A 20,717-nucleotide genomic window follows, 5' to 3' on the forward strand; every position below is an offset into this window, starting at 1 on the left:
CTATCGCACACACGCACCTATCGCACACACTCACCGCACGCACGCACCCATCGGGCACACGCATCCACCGCACACACTCACCCACCGCACACGGGCAGCCCCGGCCCCGCCGCCCCGGAGCTGCGGGTCCCCGCGGTGCCCATTGGCCGCCGGTGGCGGTGGGCGGGTCGCGGGGCCGCGGCAGCGGGGCCGGCCCGGGGAGAGCGGCGGATCCGCCCGGCGCGGGCGGCGGGAGCGCTGCCGGGGGAGGTCCGGGAGGTACGGCCGGAGCGGGGTCCGGACCGGGGGGTCTGCGCGGGGCTGGGCGGGCGGCTGGTGCGGAGCGGGACAGCTCTGGGAGAGCTTTGGGACAGTCGGGGGTTTCCGCCGCCGGGGCGGTGCGGGGGGAGCGGGGCGGTCTGGCGGCCGCTCCGCCCGCGGGGGGAGAGAGCGGCGGGGGCTCGGCCGGGGGGGCCCGCGGCGTGTCCTGCCCGCCCGGGGGTCCCGTCCCGTGCGTGCGGTACCTGCAGCCCCGCGGTGTCTGTGCGTGACCCGAGCGCCGGTCGGAGGGGCGGGTTTGTTGGGGTTTTTAGAGGGACGCTTAAATTACCAAGTTTGACCGTGTACCAAAATCCCAGAAAGTGCTCCCGCCGCGGAACTCTAAGGGGAAGCCTCCCCTGGGCTGTGCGCCTCTTCCAAAGGGGCACGTGGGCTCTCGGGCGCTGGGAGGGACAGGGAATTGTCTCTTCCCTCGGTGGTCGCCCACCCTCGCCAGCCGGCCCGCGCGTGTCGTTCGCACGAGCCCTTGTCCAGCCTGAGCGTGCCCAAGTGCTGTCACATTGGTCCTGTCAGCTCCAACACCCGAGAGTTCCCGACGGGGGGCTTTTCCCTGTGCCTCCCCAGCACGGGGAGGCCGATAAGCAGCGGGGAGGGGAGCAGGAGGTGCGGGCGGAGTGCGCCTCGCTTTTCTGCCTGGGGATGTGTGCATGGATAGAGCAGGGGAGAGGGAGGGAGCGAGGCATTTCTTTGAGTTTCGGGTTTTCCTTCCTCCCTTCCTATGCTGCTGAGGCGCCTCTGAGCCTGGCTGGCACTCGCAAGAGCCACAGCTGAGCTCAGGCTGCCAGCGAGTGGGTTTGGTAGCATCAGTCTGAGCTCCTCAAAAGCCACTGCTCGGCAGTCCCTTTGCCCTGGCCCTATACTGAACATGGCAAGAAGCTTGGTAGCTCAGTCAGTCCATACCCCGCCGGGACTGGTGACATTCCCAAAGGCATAATGTGACAGCCAGTGCCAAAATGTACATGTGCTGAATTGGGTTCCTCATGAGCATGGCAGGAAAGGGGTTGCCAGAGCCTGTCCTCCTTCCCCCCGGCAGTTACAGCATGCTGGGAAAGAGGGAGAGGCAAGCTGAAATCCCCTCAGGCAGGAGAAGGAGAGGAACTCTGGTTTGCTTGCTCTGAGTGCCTGCTCTGGCAGCCGCATCCTGCTTACTGTGCTCGGTGAGCAAGAGCTTATACCAGCCCTAACTCCAGTAGACAGTGCTCAGCTGAGCAAAGCAGAAAGAGGGAGTAAGGGAGAGCTGCAGAGAGATGAGGCTTGGGGCATTTTCTGCTGTCAGAGCTCAGCAGTCAGATCTCAGTGCACTGATCCTCATGGGCCATCCCATGCATGTGGTATGCATTAGGTATGCAGTGGATACCAAGACTGTCAGCTCTGTCTGATGGCAAGAACAGAAGGATCAGGTAGAACAGCTCACTACATCGCTACAGCTAAGCCTTAGATACACACAGTCTTGAAAAACATACCCCAGACTCGGTGACCCAGGAACTTAAGTTGAAATGCTCTGCCTGGCATGCATCAACATGGCTGTTTATAATCCCAAGTGAACAAGCACTCATTGTTAAAAGTTGTGGCGTGCTTGCTTCTGGAGTGGAGTGCCAAGCAGTTATTTTTTTTCCTTTGAATATCAGTCATGCTCATTGCATAGTATTTGATCACATGTAGAACCAACAGATCTTGATGAAAATAACCAGCCCCCAAATTTGCCATGCCAAAAACCTCCGTGAAAAGCAGCATGCTGGTAAAGTACATCTTCCCACCCTCATTTCAGCTGGATGAGCTGCTGCTGTATGTGGCACATGGGCACATGTAGCACTTGGTAATAAGCTCTGTGACCCTGCTGACCTGACATGGCAAACAGGAAAAAAATATTTACCAAAATGAATAAAATAGATTAGACTTCATATCCTCATTTTGTTCCAAAGGGAGAGGCTCTCATCTCCCAGGAAAGGAGACCATAATAACACTCAGCAGCTATCTTTATTTACCCAATTCACAAAGTACTTGCATTCCAAAGCCCAACTGTGCATTATTTGCAGTGAGTCACAATATTAACATGAAATTGGGTTTTATGTGGTTACTCAAGCTGAGCACTCTCTGGAACTCGGGGCAGGATTGACCTGGCTTGTGGTGGGATGTGGTGAGTCACCCTTTCAGATGGCTGTTGCCCACCCACACGAGTGGATATGCTTAACACTGTCCCAGCTCCATCCAGTGCATTCCAGTGCTTTGAGGCCCTGAGGATACACATCCTTCCCTCCAGTTTGAGGAAGCCAGCTCTTCAGGAGCACTGGCCACTCAGTGTTTCTCTGTGAAAGCTATTTCTGCAGGGTAGGTCACTTCATTTAGGTCTCCCAGGGCTAAACCTGGGTCTTGGCCTTTTGTGTTTTTACCATGTCGTGCTCTAGAGAAGAAAATTGTGGGAACTCAGCAGAATTGACTTGTCTATCTGCCAGATAGCTCAGGCAAGAAGTGAATGGTGTGCAGCAGCCTTTAGCAGCAGCTCTGTGGTTTCCTTTCCAGCATAGTGAAGGGGTGACTTGGGGTGAAGGACAAGGGTAGAATGTAAGTCATTGTTGTCCCAAACACACAGGGCCAGGCGTGCTGTCATCCTCCTCTTCCCTTTCCCCTCCAGCCTCCATAGTAGCAGGCACTCTGGACAAGGAGGACAGGGAAAGCAGTGGAGGGTGGCTCTGCATTAGTGGTTCAGTGAACCAGGGCAACACACATCCCTGTGATCTTGGAGCTGCCTCGTGATGGCTGAGCTACCTCTCTGGAAGAGGAAATGACTCACATTCCCATGGCCAGCCGGCCTTGGGGCAGCTCCTTCAGTGCATGAGGGGTAGGTGCAACAAAAATGAACTTACAAGGAGTGCCTTCCTTACTCCAAACTACCTTCCTTACTGCAAACATTTGCTTTTACTTCAGAGTTACCCTTACCTAGGTTTTCTAGTAAAACAACAAGCAACAGACTAACAAAACTCCAGATTGAGAACTCCAGAGGAGAAGGAGGGTGTGGAGTTGTGGGAGGGATATTCGTGCTGCATTCCACTTCCCCTTCAGCAGAGAGCAGAACTGTTTTCAGAATGATGTGTCTTGCAACTGGAAGCACTGGCATCCCTGGGGTAGTGGAGGAAAGGCTTGGCTCATGTGGGTTTATTCACATAACAGGGGCTTTTTTCTTTTCTCTTTTTTTCTCTTCTTGTCATGCAGGGAGGACCAGTGGGAACAAGTGATACCACAGTGTTTTGTTTTGTTCCTGCCTCAGCTCTGGCCCAAAATGGGGCTGTGGGGTGTGTGTGTCTGTAATCAATCCTTGAGAAAGCAGGTGTGGCAGTCAGAAATGGAAGGCTTGCTCCCAAAACCATGGATCTCCTCCCTGAGCCCATCATAAGTTCGCTCCCAGCACCAAGAGGGATAGACAGGGCAGGTCCTGGTACCCTTCAGCTGTCACAGTACAATGACACCTGAGCAAGTATTTACACCTGCATAAAAGTAGGTTCAGAGCAAGCAGCTTCCTTTACTAAGGGCATGGAGTTATACTGGTGCAAAGCACAGCTGTAATGGAAGAGCTGGCTCTGCCTCCGAGGGCTTCCATTGCTGCAAACTGAACTATCCCAGTACAGACTGGACTGCTGCAAAGTGAGGCCAGAAAGTTTGGAAATTTAATTTTAAAAAGTAACAAGCTAAAGTGCAGAGGGTTCAGGAGATTACTTGTACCCTCGGGTTGCGTTAGGAGCATCTCACCTGTGCATGCATTAGCTATTCACCCCCACCCAGTGCAGATGTTTGCAGCTTCACCACTTCCCTCTTTGTTTTCCTCTCTTCACAGTGAGCTGGAGATGGTGGACCATCTTGCAAACACCGAGATCAACAGCCAGCGCATTGCTGCTGTGGAAAGCTGCTTTGGGGCTTCCGGGCAGCCCTTAGCCTTGCCTGGAAGGGTCCTTCTAGGAGAAGGGATTTTAACCAAAGAATGCCGCAAGAAACCAAAGCCTCGCATATTCTTCCTTTTCAACGACATCCTCGTCTACGGCAGCATAGTCATCAACAAAAGGAAGTACAATTCCCAGCACATCATTCCCCTTGAAGATGTCACTTTGGAGACGCTGCCAGACACTTTGCAGATGAAGAACCGCTGGATGATCAAAACCTCCAAGAAGTCCTTCGTGGTTTCCGCGGCCTCCCTCACGGAGCGGAAGGAGTGGATCAGCCATCTGGAGGAGTGCATCAGGCACCTGCTGACGAAGACAGGCCGGCAGCCCTCCACGGAGCACGCGGCTCCCTGGATCCCAGACAAGGCGACGGACATCTGCATGCGCTGCACGCAGACCAAGTTCTCCACGCTCACCCGAAGGCACCACTGCCGCAAGTGCGGCTTCGTCGTCTGCGCAGACTGCTCCAGGCAGAGGTTCCTGATGCCCCGGCTGTCCCCTAAGCCCCTGAGGGTCTGCAACCTGTGCTACAGGCAGCTGCTGGCGGAGAAGAAGAAGGAGGCAGAGGCAGATCTGAGGCAGACAGAGCCGATCTGCTCTGCCATCCAGGGCTACGAGCCCTCCAGCGGCGATGACAGCGACAAGTCTGATGACGACAAAGCTGAGCGGTGGCCAGCAGACACAGAGTTTTATACCTCACCAGTATCCTGGTCATCTTTCCATAGCTGACCTCCCTGGGAGCTGGTGGAGTTTAGACATTGGGAAGCCAACCTCTGGCCTCCAGTGTGTGTCCTTAATGTTTTCTCTGGAGGCCATGCCTAGGACTGTGGATCTTGGCCTCTGTACATGGTGTCTGTGGGGGAAGCAGAGGTGAGGTTGCCCCTCTGAGAACGTGTCTCATACAACGTGTGTGCGGAGAAGAACAGCTCAGTGAATAGCACGGACTGGGGCACAGACCTGCAGATCAGTCTTGGCCAATCGAGCTTGCCCTTCAGTGCCTTAGTCTTCCTCTCCACAAAAACACAGCAGTACTAACTCCTGTTTTGAAATGTTTTGAGATTGGCTCTTGGGAGAAAAAGAAGCAAGAAGTCCTGGAGTTGAACACGCTTGCCTGCTTGCAGTGTGTTCCTCTGTCGTGGCAAGGGGCCGTTTTCCATGAGCATTGCCAGAGATTGTCACTGCAAGTGTGCCAGCCCCAGGGAATAGCTGCTCATCCTGGCATGAGGCTGGCACTGGCTTCCATGTCTACACCCAGGTCTCTCAGTGTTGGAAACACTAAGATAATGGTGCTCTGAATGAGGTTTGTGTGAGCAGCCCTAGCAAAGCGCTGGAGCATCCAGCTCTCACATGGAAAGAGGCCATGGGGGTGGTACCAGGACAGGAGGGAGGAAGGAGAGGAGAAAGGGACAGGTAAAATTACACTGAGCAGTGAAATAAGGAGCTAGGGATGTACTACAGTTGACTCAACTAAGTGCAGAGCCCAGATCTCAAATACAAATATCAGATTTCCAGAAACTTGAAGAACTCAAGCCTACCAGGTGAAAGCACAGCCCAGGGAAGACTTTTAACAAGTCTTGAAAAATCCAGGAAATTGCCCCAAATTAAGATCCTATGAAGTACAGCACTCCAACTTCCCCTTCCCTCCTGGGCTGCTGCCCAAGGCATTGAATTCCCACTTGTGGGCTCACTTCTTGTCTATCAGTCTCATGAGTCCAAAGTTAAGGTGCTTTATGTACTTCAAGGATTGGAGCCAAAGACCTTACAGTTAACTTGAGATCAGCTTTAAAGTTCAAATTAAGTTAGAAATAAACTGTGTTTATCCAAGTATTCTATCATAATGTAGCATGGGAGTAAATATACAGGAAATCAGACAACAGCAATTTTTTTGCAGCAGACATTTCTACAATTTCTCTGTTATTGCTTTTAGTGTATTTTTCTATTGTGTATTTTATGCTCTGGAAAAGTAACATGGCTGGGAATACATGGGCCAATGTTATAAACTATTTCCTTACCATGACCTGTTACAAGCAGTGCATTGCTTGACAGGTGGCCAGACTTGGGGTTTTTAAAATTTCAGTTCAAATTGATCATTCTTAATGTCTTTGATAAAGTGCCACTGTTCCAATGAATTTGTATCACTTGACTGTGTGTGAATAAAAGATATGGCCAACAGGAAGAAGCCAGGAAAATAGGACAATAAAGTGTGCTGTTATTGAACAAGAGTCTTAAACAAGAACTGGGATTCAGGCCTGGCCAACCAGCATGAGTTCAGACTCCTCAGCTGTGGGGAGACTTCTCTGGGTTTCTATTTACTGCTTGAAGGTAAGGGTGAGTGAAAAAAAAAATCCAAATCTGATGCTTCCTTTCTATTTATGCCATGTTATCATCTGACAGACTTTTCCCAAGTCTTTTGCAATCCCCTGCAGTAGTCTGTATTAGTTGGAATGGTATTTTTCCGGTGGGGACACAGCTTAGAGTGGGCCAACAAACCTTATGACCTAAGCAGATGTTTTTGGGTTTTAAAGCAATAAGTACACCAGGTTCTGTTTTTTCCATCACTCTCCAAGCTTAGTTCCTAACTCTGCACAGCAGTGACTGTTTTTACAATGCCTCCCACCCAGCAGAAGGGTGTACATGCTATGCAAACAGAAAATGACCTTAAAAATAAACAGCCATTAGAATGGCTCACAAGCCAAAAATAGCCCAGCTGCTGAATCCGTGTCCATTGCTGGCGTTCCAGTTCCCTGCTCCTGAAGTGAAACTCCCAGTTTCGTCCTAGTAACTGGCTCCACAAATGTATTCCAGTTTTGAACCCAATCCTTAGTTCTCTTCAAGATCAGCTTTTCTTTATCTTACGTGTTCAAAGGTCTTACTATTATCAGCCCTGAAAGAGCTATAAACTGTTTTTATCCAGTAATGAGAGACAGACATGCCTCTAGCAAATGCCTTCTTGGTGAGCAAGAGCTTTTCTTAATCACAGCAGGAAAAAAAGAATCTGAAAAACCAAACAAACTCTACCAAAAACAACCCAGCCCCTTCTTTTGGTGCATGCTGTTGATGGCCTTTAAGGAAACACACACACACCTTCCACCAGCTGGTACAGCCCCAGCCCTCAGGGTGCAAATGCTGGGACATTCCTGAGGTAACAGAATAAGAGTGGCTCACATCACATTCACTGCAGTTCTGAAAGTGTTTCAGAGGTGAGGAGGTGCCCAGGAGCACTTGCACTTTCAGAGGCTTCTCACACGCTGCCTGGTGTGTTGCACTGCCTTCTCCCAGTGCTTTTCCTGCTGTTATCCATCTCCCAGCTCTCTGGCCGTGCAGGAAGCATCAGGCATTGCAGAGCAGCTCCTGCCAGGCAGGGAGACATGGAAAGGCTGGAGGCAGCCACAGGTTCAAGAGGACACCTGCCATGGAAGCCCCAAGAAACCCAGTGACTCTTAAAACTGCTAATGTGTATGGTAAAAGGATCCTGCCCAGGAAAACATGGGGAAATTTAAACAAAGCCACTCCCCCTCTTCCTGTAGCTCTGTTAGCCAAGTTGCGGAGCTCAGCACTGGGATTAGAGCCTGGGGCTCCTGGCTTCTGGCCTGCTGAACACATGGGTTTTACATCACAGGCAGTACTGTTACAGTCCAGCCTAGAGTTTTCCAGCCTGATTCTGTCTCCAGTGCATTAATAGGGCATTTCCTGATGGTTTGGGTTTTTTCTTTTTTTAGCTAAATAAATGCCTTTACCAGAGATTTGTTACAGTTTGCAGCCCCAGCCGACTACAAAAAGAGCAGTAGCTTGAGTGCTCACCTTGGGAAACATCTCCAGGCTGGGGGTTTTGTGGGGTCACATCCTCCTCCTGCAGAGCTCCCAAACATGGAGATCCCAATGGGGATCAGCTGCCAGAAGGGGTTCCTTGCTCAGCCCCTACCTGAAGGTGTCACGGTCCAAAGGCACAGCAGGGTGAAGCTGTTCCTGCTGCACACCAGCCCTGGCACTGATCCTGGAGTGCTGCCTCAGGAAAACAGACTGGCTGAAAAATGCTCCTTCTGCTTCCTCAAGCAGAAACTGGAGCCCAGGCACATTTAGAAAAATCCAAGAGTTTTTTGGCCTGCAGCACAATGATTCCTTTTCAGCTGGACACACATGAGCCAGTGGACAGTCCCTGTAGCTGTCAGGAGTGAGAAGAACACTAGTGTGCTGAACATGGACAGCAAAACTTGAATGTCAGCATCAGACCTGCTGAAACTGCTGGGAATCCTCCAGCATAGAGGAAAGCAGAGCTAAGGACCATGCAGTAAAGCATTTAATAATAAAAATTCTCTTCTGCTCTTCAGTCAGTTGGAAGGGGAGGAAGAGGATGGCACTGGTGCAGCAGCCAGTCACAAAAGCCCAAGGAAAGGCAATGGGGAGATTTGATCTGTGAATAAACTGAAAGGATCAAAGAAGTTCAATGAAACCCATGTGTTCTGCCATCCCAAGGCACAGCCCAGGCACACCACGGCTCCCAGCACGGTGCTGACTCAGCATTCATGAGCATTCAGCAGGGAGAAGCGAGCCAGCTGCTCAGCCAGAGCCTTGCTCCCAGTTACTCAAACACTCGGTTTCCATCCAAGCTGGAATTCTGGCTCTGCCACAGCCCACAGCCTCTTCCGACTCACTGCTGCTGCAAGGCAGTTTCTCATGTTCCTCAGCCTGGGATTTTTGATTAGCAGGAGGAACTGAGGAGCACAGATGGTCCCAGCTGCTGCTGAGCTGTGAAGTGATGTGTTTCCAATGAAAAATACAGGCTTCTGTTTTTGACTCTTTCTGCTCCAGGCCGTGGACTTTAAGAAAGGTGTTGGCAGAAAGATGTTACACTACTGTCACTTCCACGGTGAACACAATATAGCAAAGCAGCTCCAAGAAACCCTTGCCTGAGAGCTGAGTGCTGGAGCTGCTCCCCAGAGCACCCAGGGAGGAACATTGTGCTCCAGGGAAGCACAGGCTGCACACTGTGGTGTAAAGCACTGCAGGGCAATACACAGCCGGATCTGCTTCGTGTGGCACATCACAGGCAGGAACAACCCCAGTGCCACACAGGGATGTGGGAAGGAGCCTCTCCTGCCTGTGCACTTGTTCATAAAACCTCCTAATATGCAGCCAGTGGTGTGATTCTGTGCAGCAGCTGGAGGAGAGGCAGGCAGGGAGGTGGTATCGAGTGCTGAGGAATGCAGAGTGACTCTCTTTGAAGTTGGCATTTGACTTCCTTTCCAGTAAGGCCCAGAAATGCAAAGAAGCAATAAGCAGGTTTTCTGTAAACCTCTTACAGAGAGGTTTATGGCCAAGAGAGAGTTACACAACCTCCCCAGTCTGCTACTGTAGGAAGGGGAGAGAAAAAGGAGGAGGGGAGTTAGATAAGAGATTTTGCTTTAGCAGAGCACTCTCGTGCAGTTCCTTCTGTTGTGCAGCCAAACCAACCTGGGGCAGAGCATCTGCTGCCATCAGCAATCCTGCAGCCTGTGATCCTGCTGCCCAGACTGCCCCACGCAGCAAGGGAATGCTGCTGGCTTTGTCTAGCCTCTCCTTTTTTTCTGTCCTAAACACGATGTGTTTTGATGAGAACCTTTGGCAAACAATGTGTTTGAGAAGCAAAAAGCATTAACTCAAGGCTAGACAGGTCTCTTTTCCTCTAACAGCAACAAGAAAAAAAAAGTCACACGTGGTTTTTTACAGGAAGAGTTACACATTAGGTAAAAACAGAGCTTTAGTGGTTTCATATATGAAGGATCTTCCAGAGGCAACAGAGGGAAAAGTAAGTGTGGCACTGAGGCCTCTCCATGGATTTGTTCCCACTCCCATCGAGGCCTGGAGGAGGAACCATGTCCCCTAACACGCATCACATCCTCGTGCAGTCTTCAGCCTGCCATGGCCACCTTACAGGGCAAGCTGGACAAGCCCCTTGGCAGCCTGCCTGAGCCTGCCCGAGCTGCACATCACCTGTGCGTGGCACACGGGTTCTGCCAGAGCTCCAGAGCGAGCCCTGTGCCCGGCAGCGTGCAGGAGAGCAGGGCTTTGTGAGCACAGCCATTCTCAAATGGCTCAAACTGCTCGAGGTGTGAGCCAGCAAACCAAGCCACAGACCAGAGCCAGCAGCACCCAGGTCACAGCTTCCTGGCTCCATCAAAGCCTCTGACTTGGTGAGTGCTCAGCAGCAAGTTCCACACAAACCGAGTGTTTAGATCCTTCCAAAGATGTCCTTGAGCTCACTTGTTTACTGTTTGAGCAGCCCAAGCAGCCCAGCAGTTTCGCTGTGCATGGTTTTCATAGTCCAAAGGTCTTTCATATGCCACCATAAGGCTTTGCACACCCTGTGCAGCCAGCCCTGCTCCCCAGGTACCCAGCACCAGCCCTGCAGTCCAACCTCCACGGCTGGGGCCACAGAACCAGGGCAGCTGCCCTGTCATCTTCCCCCCACACAGCTCCGTGGGCAGCAGGGAGCCTCACACCACCTGGAGAGCTGTCTTCTCTGTGGGGAGAGGCTGTTTTTCACTGGCTCGGCAGGATCCAGCTGCTCTCCCTGACACACTCCTAACCACAGCTGTCTGTACACCCCAGGGAGCAGAGCGGGGGGTGAGGCTGTGCATTAACCCTGCCAGGGCCTCTGCAGCACAGCCTTCTGCTGCAGTTCATACGGGGGAGATGCCTTACCCTCAAACCTCAACAGAGACAGGCTGGTGTCAGTCACATCCATCCCGTGGGGGAGGACTTGTCCTGCAGGGTGTCTGACTGCAGCTGCATTTGTTCATTCTACCAGTACCAGGTTCGAGGCAGATACAACACCCGAGACCGAGCAATCCCCTCTGCCTGTGCTGGGTCCCACAGGCACTCAGGATGTCACACACTGCAGCCATCTGTTTGCAAGGAAACAGCTTGAACGATGAGAGGTTCTACAAAATCCACTGGCAAGGAGCTACGGTGCTAATCTGGGAAGGATGACATCACACTTTGCTGCTTCAAGACTTCAGCAGTACTGTCCCTGTAATACAGCAGTTAGAGGTATGTTACCTCCATAAAAACGAGGTCTGTGATGCAGCTGGTGTAGCCCCTGAGCTGGGGCAGCCCTCACAGCATGGCCCTGGAGGCCCAGGAGAGCCCTCTGGAGCAGCAGCTCTGCCAGCACCCTGGCAATCACCAAGCAAGCCCCTCACACCAGCTCACACCAGCTGACATTCTCCCTCTCTCCTCCAGGACAGGCAGTAGCCAAAGCCCAGCACGTGGCTGTGTCACAGAAGGGATTCTAAAGGATGTGTTTGTAGTTTGAGACCTTAAAAGTTAGAGGTAAAAATAGGGTTGCTGCTCTACACAGCTTCCCCTCATTTCAGCGCCCTCACCACTCAGAAGAACCATCTGGGCAATGCATGAAGAATGGGGGAGCCCCCAGCACTGTAAATGCTGTTCCCCTTGGGAGATGGGGAAGGGTCCTGTGCTGGAAGCAAGCAGAGGAGGTGGTCATTATCTGAGCACACACAGCGCAGCTCCCTGGAAACAAACTTTCACAGAACAGATGTGCTGTTAACAGCTCTTCGGAGCACAGCAGGCTCTGCCTCCCACCCAGCAGCACTTGAACAATCTCCTCCTGCTCATCCACCAGTATTTGCCTCTGGAGGCTGGATTTTCCCGGGGCCAGCTCTCCCAGCTACACTGTTGGGATGCAGCTGCAGTGGGCAGGGCATCCCTCCATCTGAACCAGCCCTGCACAACAGGTGCCTCTGTGGGTTCCTGGCTGCAGGTTTCGGAAGAACAGCAAGACAGGGGAGGAGAAGGAACTTTTTTTTTTTTAAATATAAATTTTAAATCAGTTATCTGAGAACACTTAAACATTCAAAAAGAAACATGAGGAACTTGACCCATGTAATCTCTGTCAAACAATTTCCTTTCTGCAAAATAAGGTAATAGCATGACCATATTTTAACACAACTTCCACTTTATAAGGCTGTGAATAAAGAAGATTTTCCTCTTTAAAAATACTGCCTAGTGCTTTGGATTCTGGAGACATTTTCTGTGAGGTGCAAGCAATAAAGATATTTGGTTTAATTTTTAGGTTGATATTGCAATTCTGAGATCATGAAATAACTGATTGCAACTGATGGACACGGGTTAGTGTTACCTCTGTTTAATCACTTGTTTGTACACAGGAAAGCACTCAGGGAGGAAGGCTCCACTCCTGAGTGGGATAAAAGGCACAAAGGCAAATGGGCAGGTCCTCCCTATCACAGGAAAACCCTTTTGTACAATACAAAGCGTACCACACTTTTTTCAGAACACGATTGCTTTGGCAGCACGTATGTCATGTTTTACTCACAGCACATATGTTGGCACAACAGTGCAGAAGTGGTGTGCAGCATGGGTTTGGGAGAACATGAAAGCAGACTTAATAAACCAGAGCCAGAGTTCACCTACCCAAAATCACGAGGGAGGCACCTACAGAGCAATACTTCTGCTGCTTTAGTCTCTTGTCAGCCCGTGGTGAGAAACTTCTGGAGGCAGTGGTTGGTTCTGGACCCATGTGACCAACCCTCTCTGACATCAAGCTGCCTAATCGCTTTGTGAACACATTTCTGTTCTGGCACCTGGAGCATCCTGTGCCAATGAGCTCCACAATTCCCTGTTACACTGTGTGAACAAGCACTTCCTTTCACCTCTGCCAGTTCGGTGGGTGCACCCTGCCTTCTCTGCCACGGTATTGTTCCTCCTATTCATCCCTGTGCCATTCACAGATGTGACCAAATCTCTCCCCATTAAGCGTCTTCTCCAGGTGAAACAGTTTAAATCAGCACATCTTTCTTTACACAAGTGCCCTCTCATTCTGTGTTATCCTTCTCTGTATCTTTCCTAGCTCTGCAATGCCCTTTTTGGCTCCAAAAGGAGTAACCTGAGTGGATCAAGCAGATTGCACAGACTATTCAAGATGTGGCCGCTACCTGGATTTATTCACTGACCTAACTACATTCACTATCTTCTTGGTTTCCTTTCCCATCTGTCCTAACCTTCCCATTGTCTTCTGACCCACTGCTGAGCACTGAGCTTGTATTGTCAGAAATCTGCCCACTGACCTCAAAATCTTTCCTGAGAGAAAATAGGTCGCTCAGAGCTCAGCACTGTATAATCAGAGTTTTCTTTCTTCTGGTGGCATTTACGAATACCCACTGACTGCAGGCTCATGAGGGTGTCTGCAGCTGCTGTTTTCCATGAATATCTGAGGCTCCCAAAGATGCACCAAGGCCAACCGAAAGACACGGGGCAGCTTTGAAGCTGGCTCAGTTGTGGGGATGTGAGCAGCCAGTAGTTGGTTAATTGATTTCCTGTTTGTTATCTGAAGACACCATCCAATTTTGGTTTATTGCATAACAATACAGCACAGTTACATTACACGCAACAGAAACACATACCTTTTTCACAAGGCAGCTTAATTAGTTAGTAGGCAGCAGAGCACTTTGAAGACGTAAAGCACTACAAGAGTGCTCCTTATTATCCTCCGGTCTACTTATCATTAGTGGCACAATGTGAAGGCTAATCTTCGCCCTATACTCACCGGGGATGTGCTGCTGCCATTGTCAGCAGCACCGGTCCCACGGGGCCGGGCTGGGGATATGAAAGCCCGAAATTAGGATTAGGCTCAGGGTCAGCACAGGCTCCTGCAGAGTTAAACTTCAGAGACGGCAGAAAGCCTCAAGTATGCAGGCGGCTGCCAGGCGAGGGGAGGCTGCGCGCTGCGGTTATGGAACAAATATTTTTATACACAGATTCCTGGAGAGAATGGCTGGGAAAAGGCATGCAAGCCCCTTTTATGGAAACCAGCAACATCAGATCCAGGAGCCTGCCTCGCCAGCACCCTGGTTAGCCTTTTATTACTGACTTTGTTCCTGTATTAGCAATTAATAAACTGCAGTTTGGTCAAGAGGCTGCTGCATGAACTCTGGCTCACAGACAGGCACAGAGCAGGCAGCTGATTCCTCCCAATGCTCCAGCAAGTATTCTGCTTCCACTTAGTACTTGCTGAACTGTTTGCTCTGTTCCCTGCTTTCTTGAGTACCAAAGCATTTGTTCTTGCACTCCATCTCTCCCAAGCCCAAATATTAAATTGTTGCATCTTTTGTATCCTTGTCCTAAGAGGGAGCAAGCCTTTAAGTTAGGATTTTGAAAATCTAGTTATGTAGGGCTTCAAATTTACCTGGAAGAGCAAGGTAGAAGCAAGGGAGATGGCCCCCTCATTTTCAGCCTGGAAGAGTAGGATTCTTAGAGTCAGAAAGGTTTGAGCAAATGCAGGTGGCAGTCAAAAGTCAGAGCTGCCCTGGGGTCTTTCCCTGCAAAAACCTTCCATTAGTATTAAGAAGAACTGGGGAGAGGGCAGAAATCTACAGGAACTATCTACTGACACAGTTACCTGGGTGAGAACAAAAAATCATGTTGAAAATCTATACAAATGTCAGAGGAATGAGCCTACCTACATTTCTGCACCCAGGATAGGCTTTACCCACTGGCTAAGACACTTTGTAGGGAGACATGGATCTCCTCCAGCTGTGAGGGAATGTCAGGGCTTGGGGAAGTAGTTTAGGCTAAACACACACCTGCCCTGGCTCCATGATCTCTCTCACTGGAAACTTTCAGATCTCTGTAAATGTTCAGGAGCTGATTTTGACTCTGATTCTCTGATTATTTTGCCTTAACATCTCAGAACAACAAGCTGCTCAGGGAGCTGCAGTAGGGCAAGGTAAAAATAAGACTGTCAAAGCTTTTATTTTGTTATAATGACCCCAAATTACAAAGATTATTCATCATATCTCACTGACTGATACAGAAACAACAAACCTTTCATTCTGTCTTCAGATGATGTGTATAAGGTAATCTGAGAATGCTCAACTCCATGGCAGAGCATGTCAGAGCACAGGAAAGATTTAATTTCACCCTAAATCACTCCTGCTCACTGAGGCTGACAAGGAAATAAGGAATACAAAACATTTTCACCCTGTTAGACACTCCTGTGCAGGGTCTAATTAGTTAAGGTCGAACACCAGTGTAGATTTTTCATTCCCCTGCCACAAAGAATGTAGTTACATTTCAGAACTTGGCAGTTTCCTCTTTGTCCCAGCTGCTGTGAACCTTTACTAACACTTATTACATTCCTTCTCTGATGCTTATGTCCTGACAGCAGGATCAGAGAATGGACAGCTGTATAGCAGTGCTATCACATTTCTGTAACACACCATTTCCTAGTGATAGGTTACAAAATGTTTAACAGAAAAAAGCATTCAGGATCTAGATGGGAAGTTACTCAAGGTCACTCAGCAAACAAGCAGCAGAGCAAGAGAAGGTGATACCTCTTCTGAGGCCCAGCAAAATGGGCTTGCCTTGAAGCTACACTTCTTTCCCTGCTGACAGATGAAGGGTAATCCTGGGTGAAAGATCAGCAGTGACACAGAGGGAATTGCAGAGGTACAGGTGTCCAAATGCAGTGTCTTTACTGAATGTTGAAAGCTGTAATGCTCACATTAAATCCTTCCTGCTGAACAGTCATCCAAAGAAATGAATACCTTCATTTTTGCAGACTTCAGAATAATTTTATATATTTACCTCGTAGGCTCTTCTGGAATTCATAAATCACACTTAATGAGAAGTATTAGCACACACTTACTGCAATTACATGATGAATGTTTGATTTCTGGCTTACAGCCTGAAAAATACATAGATTTCTGTGATCTCTAGAAAGGTAGAGATGAAACCTCATGTTTTAATTAGGGGCTAATAGCTTTAGTTCACTGTAATGCAAAGGCCTTTGGTTTTTTAAAAGCTTTCTAACCCAGCTGAAAGTCTGCTATTCAATTAGTCTGGAGTTATACATCAGCTGATCAAGCAATGACAGCCTAAGAAGTTATTGCTTTCTCTGTAAGAGCTTTTACTTGGGGGAAAAAATGCATGGCTTTTACATCCTGTGGCTGCACAAGTGCTGCTAAACTGCTGATGAAGACTGAGCTCAGCAGGTCCTACCACTGCAGCTACACAGGATCAAACCCCTGGGCCTGGATTTCACTAGTGAGCACTGCTGGAGCTGCTGCAAAATTTAATCTCCACATGAACCTGCAGCTTTTAACAGAAATATTAATATTGCAATAAATGATGTATGGCTGGAAGCATGTGTATGTGAAAGCACCAGAAAACAATTAACAGAGAGGCCTCTCTGGACAAGGAGGGATGCCATTCCATCAAATGGAGAATGCATGCCTGCTATCCAGCCCTGGAGGCCCCACACTGGTGAGAACACAGCACAGGGGCTCCCGAACAAGACCCCACACTGACAGCAGGACAGTGGTGGAGGTTTCAGCAAACCACATGTGCCAGTCCTCCTTCTGTCAGCCCATCAACCTAAGTGGCTGACAGAAGATTAACAGGAAGGCAATAGCAGTAGGATGTAAAAGATTTGCCCAAAAAGTTAGCTGATCATTGACAATCAAGAAGAACCCAGGAGATGAATGAGGATTTGACTTGTCCTCCATGCACAGTCAATCCTGGCCTGAACATTTGAGCAGGTATGCCATGAGAGTATGGCTGTGCAAAATCAATTTGTTTAATAACTATGACTATTACAATCCTCTACCCCTTCCGGAAGATCTTGCAGTGAGTTTTGTAACCCTAATCTCCTATAAACCAACCAAAGTGAGAAAAGACTGATCACCAAAAGGCTGGGTTGCAATCATCGAAGAGGTGTCATCTGAAAGAAATGTGGACACACTGGGTCTCGGTACCTTTATGCTGTGTGTGCTAAACAGAATTTTGCTTCAAAAGAGCAGCTATCCTGGCCCACCTGAGTGCTCTAAAACACAAGGTTTCCTCCCTACAGACAGGAGTGTCACTGGGAGCAGGTGACAACAGCTGTTCCACCCCATCTGTGCCCCACACACTGAACCACATATGGCAGGAGCTATAAGTTGTGACCTATGAGAGGGGAAAGCAGTTCTGCCAGGGCACAGTGGCCTGGGATCAGGCTACAGTGGACAGTACAGCACACCACACTGCCAGAATCATCTTAAATGATACAGTGAGAAAGAATCAAATAATAACAAAATGCTGGTAGTATCACACCCCAGTGTCACCATCAGTCAGCAGCCACCACCTCAGACAGCCCCCCATCACCAGCTGGGCATTGCCCTCACCAGCTCACACAAAAGCAGCTGATGGGGAAGCTGGGTGACTGTCCAAAGACACCCAGCAAACTACTGCTGCAGGAGAGCTTCTGGTTTCCTTAAACAAACCGCCCATAGTCAGGCAGCAAAGCAGCTCTCCCACCCTGCCTGAACTTCAGAGCAGCAGGACAGGCAGGGGACAGCAGCCTGCAGAGGAGCCTCAGCCTCTGGCTGCCCCTGGCAAGCGAGGACAGAGGTGTGTGCCCTGCACAGATGGTTGCACAGCACCCCCTCCTGCCAGCAGCCCTCGGGAGCCCTGAGAGAGATGGAGACTGTCTCCTTTAGGGACGTTCTTCTCCAGCAAAGCTCCTCCATAGGTGTGGGTGTGCAGCCCTGGAAGAACAGAGGCTGTCTTTGGAAAAACTGCCCATGGAATACTAATCCCTGTTACTTTTCATACTGGAGTACAAGGTGAGAGATGATGTGACAAATACAACGTAAACAGGCTCAGCCACCAGACCTTCCTTTCCAGGAGCATATTTCACTCTGCAGAACCTCAGCTCTGAGGTTCACAGCAGCTCTGCCTGCTCACCTTTTGGGCAGATCACTGATGTTGGTGAGGTTCTCACTGCCTGCATCACACTCAGCATGAGACAGTTAATGGGATCTCAGGACTGCTTCCAGAGCTCTTGTGCACTCTGGAGGCAGGGGGTCAATACAGGATCTCACCACAACCCTGTGAAACCTCCAGCTAATGAGAACTGTAGTATCTAACTAAGCAGGGAGATGTGTGCCACACTAGCACTGTTCTCTATGGAGCCATAGAGTATGCTGAGTTGGAAGGGACCCATCAGGATCATCATCCAACTCCTGGCCCTGCACAGGACACCACAAGAGCCACACCATGAGCCTGAAAGCGTTGTCCAAATGCTTTCTGGAGCTCTGTCAGGCTTGGTGCTGTGACCACTGCCGTGGGGAGCCTGTTCAGCGCCCAACCACCCTCTGCGTGAAAAACTTTTTCCTGATATCCAACCTAAACCTCCCCTGGCTCAGCTCCATCCATTTCCTCAAGTCCTGTCACTGGTCACGAGTGAAAAGATCGGTACCTGCCCCTCTGCTTCCCCTTGTGAGGATGCTGAAGACCACAATGAGGACTCCCCTGTCACCTCTTCTCCAGGCTGAACAGACCAAGTGCCCTCAGCCTCATATGTACTCCTCATAGGCTTCCTCTCCAGGTCCTTCCCCATCCTCGTGGTCCTCCTTTGGATGATCTCTAACAGTTTAATGTCTTTTTCACATTGTTCAAGGCCTCTGCTGCAGTTCTCATGCTCCTCCAGAGGATCAAGCTGGGGAACCCCTGCCATGCATTGGGAATGGGACCTTTAGGAAGTCTGTGTTCTGACAGTGACTAGCAAAAGATGGGATTTCCTCAGCCCTGCAGGATCCAGGTGAGCAGCAGTTACACCTGGGCCACTCCAGAGGTTGTATGGACCCAGGCAGAGCTGCTGCAGGTGCAGACTCGAAGGTGATAGAACTGAACAAGGAAATGCAGCCCTCCAAGAAACAAACTCCTCTCTGGCTTGCCAGTTCTACTGTGGTCAGTCCATCTTTGCAAACTGGCTGCTGTTCAGCTCTCAAAATCCACTTGTCCTCCAGTAATCAAAAAGTAAACCACCCTCCTCTGCCCGATTGTGTATTTTCTCTCTATAATTAAACGTGACATGCAGCTGCAGTAAATATTTGTGCTGTCATAGCTCACATATGATTATGACCAAGAAAACAACTTCAGCAGGGAATGCATATAAATTCTAGTCTAGTCTGTAGCTGGGCTGATATTTGTAGTCTAATGCAAATTCACTAAAGCCAGGAATTTGACAGAGTAAGAGTAAATAAAGAACTTAATTTTACTTTTCATGGAAAAGGTAACTGTTTATCCATATACTGAGGCAGCCTTGAAAGGCTGAGTTTAAGAAATAATCTAATTGCCACTAGATGGCACATCTCAATTACTAATCTATATTTGAATTCAGGATTGCCTTTTAAAAATATATATTCCCTCTCTTTGCTAACATAACATTTTGTGTTGCTTTCTATTTTGAAATCAGAAAGCTTAAAAAAAAAACACATAGAAAAAAAGGAATTGTAAACTAAAAATACACCATCTGCCAGTAAAAACCTAGCTTGGTTTTCTGTCACATCTACAACCAAACCAGGTTAATAACCAGCATCACAGATGGTTTCTTTATATAAATATGTACATCTCCCCATAGTGACTCTTTCAGCTGCTTCCCAAAACTGCTGGCACTGTTACCTTGTTTCCTTGGCAATAGCTGTGCCTTACACTCAGCCTGAACGTTGTACAGCTGGAATGGATTTCAGAAGATGCCAACCCCTGCCTGTGGCTGTTTCCAGCACCAACAAGGGATGCAAGGGTGGACAGCCATGTCTTTACCAAAGAAAAGCAACAGATGGATATTAAAACATTCTTGTGCAGCTGGTCTCTTCCTCAGATGATCAAATCTGCTGAAGGGTTCTTTTAACTTGCCCAAATCCCCACATAAGGGTACACACCAAATATCATGGTGACCTTGATACGGTAGACAGGGCTGTAGACAGAGCAGTAAAGGTACAATTTGATCTTTCTGCAGCATTCAGCAACATGAATTGTCATAAACTACTAAGACACAACCAACAAAACCACTGTGGGGTGCCATGCCCGTTCTCCATGTGTAGTTAAGTATCAGGGTCTCTGCAATCAAAAGTGGTTATTTCCTAATTCTCATACGTTCAAACTCACTTGAGATGAACACTTGAACTCATTTCTCCTCTTCTACTGCCAGCAGTAAAATGCGTCTCATACCAAGCTCCAAACCTATTGCCACCACTTTGAAAACCTGCCACCTTCCGAGAAGTTTCAAGAGCATCAAACCTGTTAAATAATGATACAGAAAACAAACAGAATCCCATCAATTTTTTCTGATTCTACTTCAGTCATCTGAAAAACTCTAGAAGTTAAATTTAATATAATGACTGAGATCATGCTACTCTGTGGCATGGAGTCTAAAGCTTCTTGGGAGCTCAGCAGCAGTGGGGTTTGACATAAACTAGATTAGCAACGACATGGACATGATTTCTCTTGGTATCCATATGGCACATGCCCACTTTATACCACAGCAAAGGCTAAAAGATTGTAGTTTTTGCCAGTTTATAATTTCTGTGGGGGTAATAAAAAGCGTTTCAAGGAGTACTCTAAGAAACAGAATAACAAAGGAGAGCAAAGGCTGAGACTCACACGATCACAAGCTCCATCCACACT

The 20,717-nt window shown here is 49.1% G+C and overlaps 1 protein-coding gene across 1 annotated transcript; it reads left to right on the top strand.

Annotated features, from left to right (window-relative positions):
* The first annotated feature begins 211 nt into the window (after positions 1–211).
* PLEKHF1 (pleckstrin homology and FYVE domain containing 1) lies at positions 212–6,444 on the top strand. The gene is made up of 2 exons (XM_027697678.1): positions 212–258; positions 4,146–6,444. The coding sequence occupies exon 2, from the start codon at positions 4,158–4,160 to the stop codon at positions 4,977–4,979; it is 822 nt and encodes a 273-aa protein (XP_027553479.1). The 5' UTR covers positions 212–258; positions 4,146–4,157; the 3' UTR covers positions 4,980–6,444.
* The last annotated feature ends 14,273 nt before the right edge of the window (positions 6,445–20,717 follow it).

The sequence above is a fragment of the Neopelma chrysocephalum genome, unplaced genomic scaffold (assembly GCF_003984885.1).
Source record: "Neopelma chrysocephalum unplaced genomic scaffold, ASM398488v2 Primary Assembly neopelma1_121, whole genome shotgun sequence".
In the NCBI taxonomy this organism is placed as follows: domain Eukaryota; kingdom Metazoa; phylum Chordata; class Aves; order Passeriformes; family Pipridae; genus Neopelma; species Neopelma chrysocephalum.

Excerpts from the sequence above, each read along its gene's own strand:
- PLEKHF1 (XM_027697678.1), top strand. The coding sequence starts at position 4,158 with ATGGTGGACCATCTTGCAAACACCGAGATCAACAGCCAGCGCATTGCT.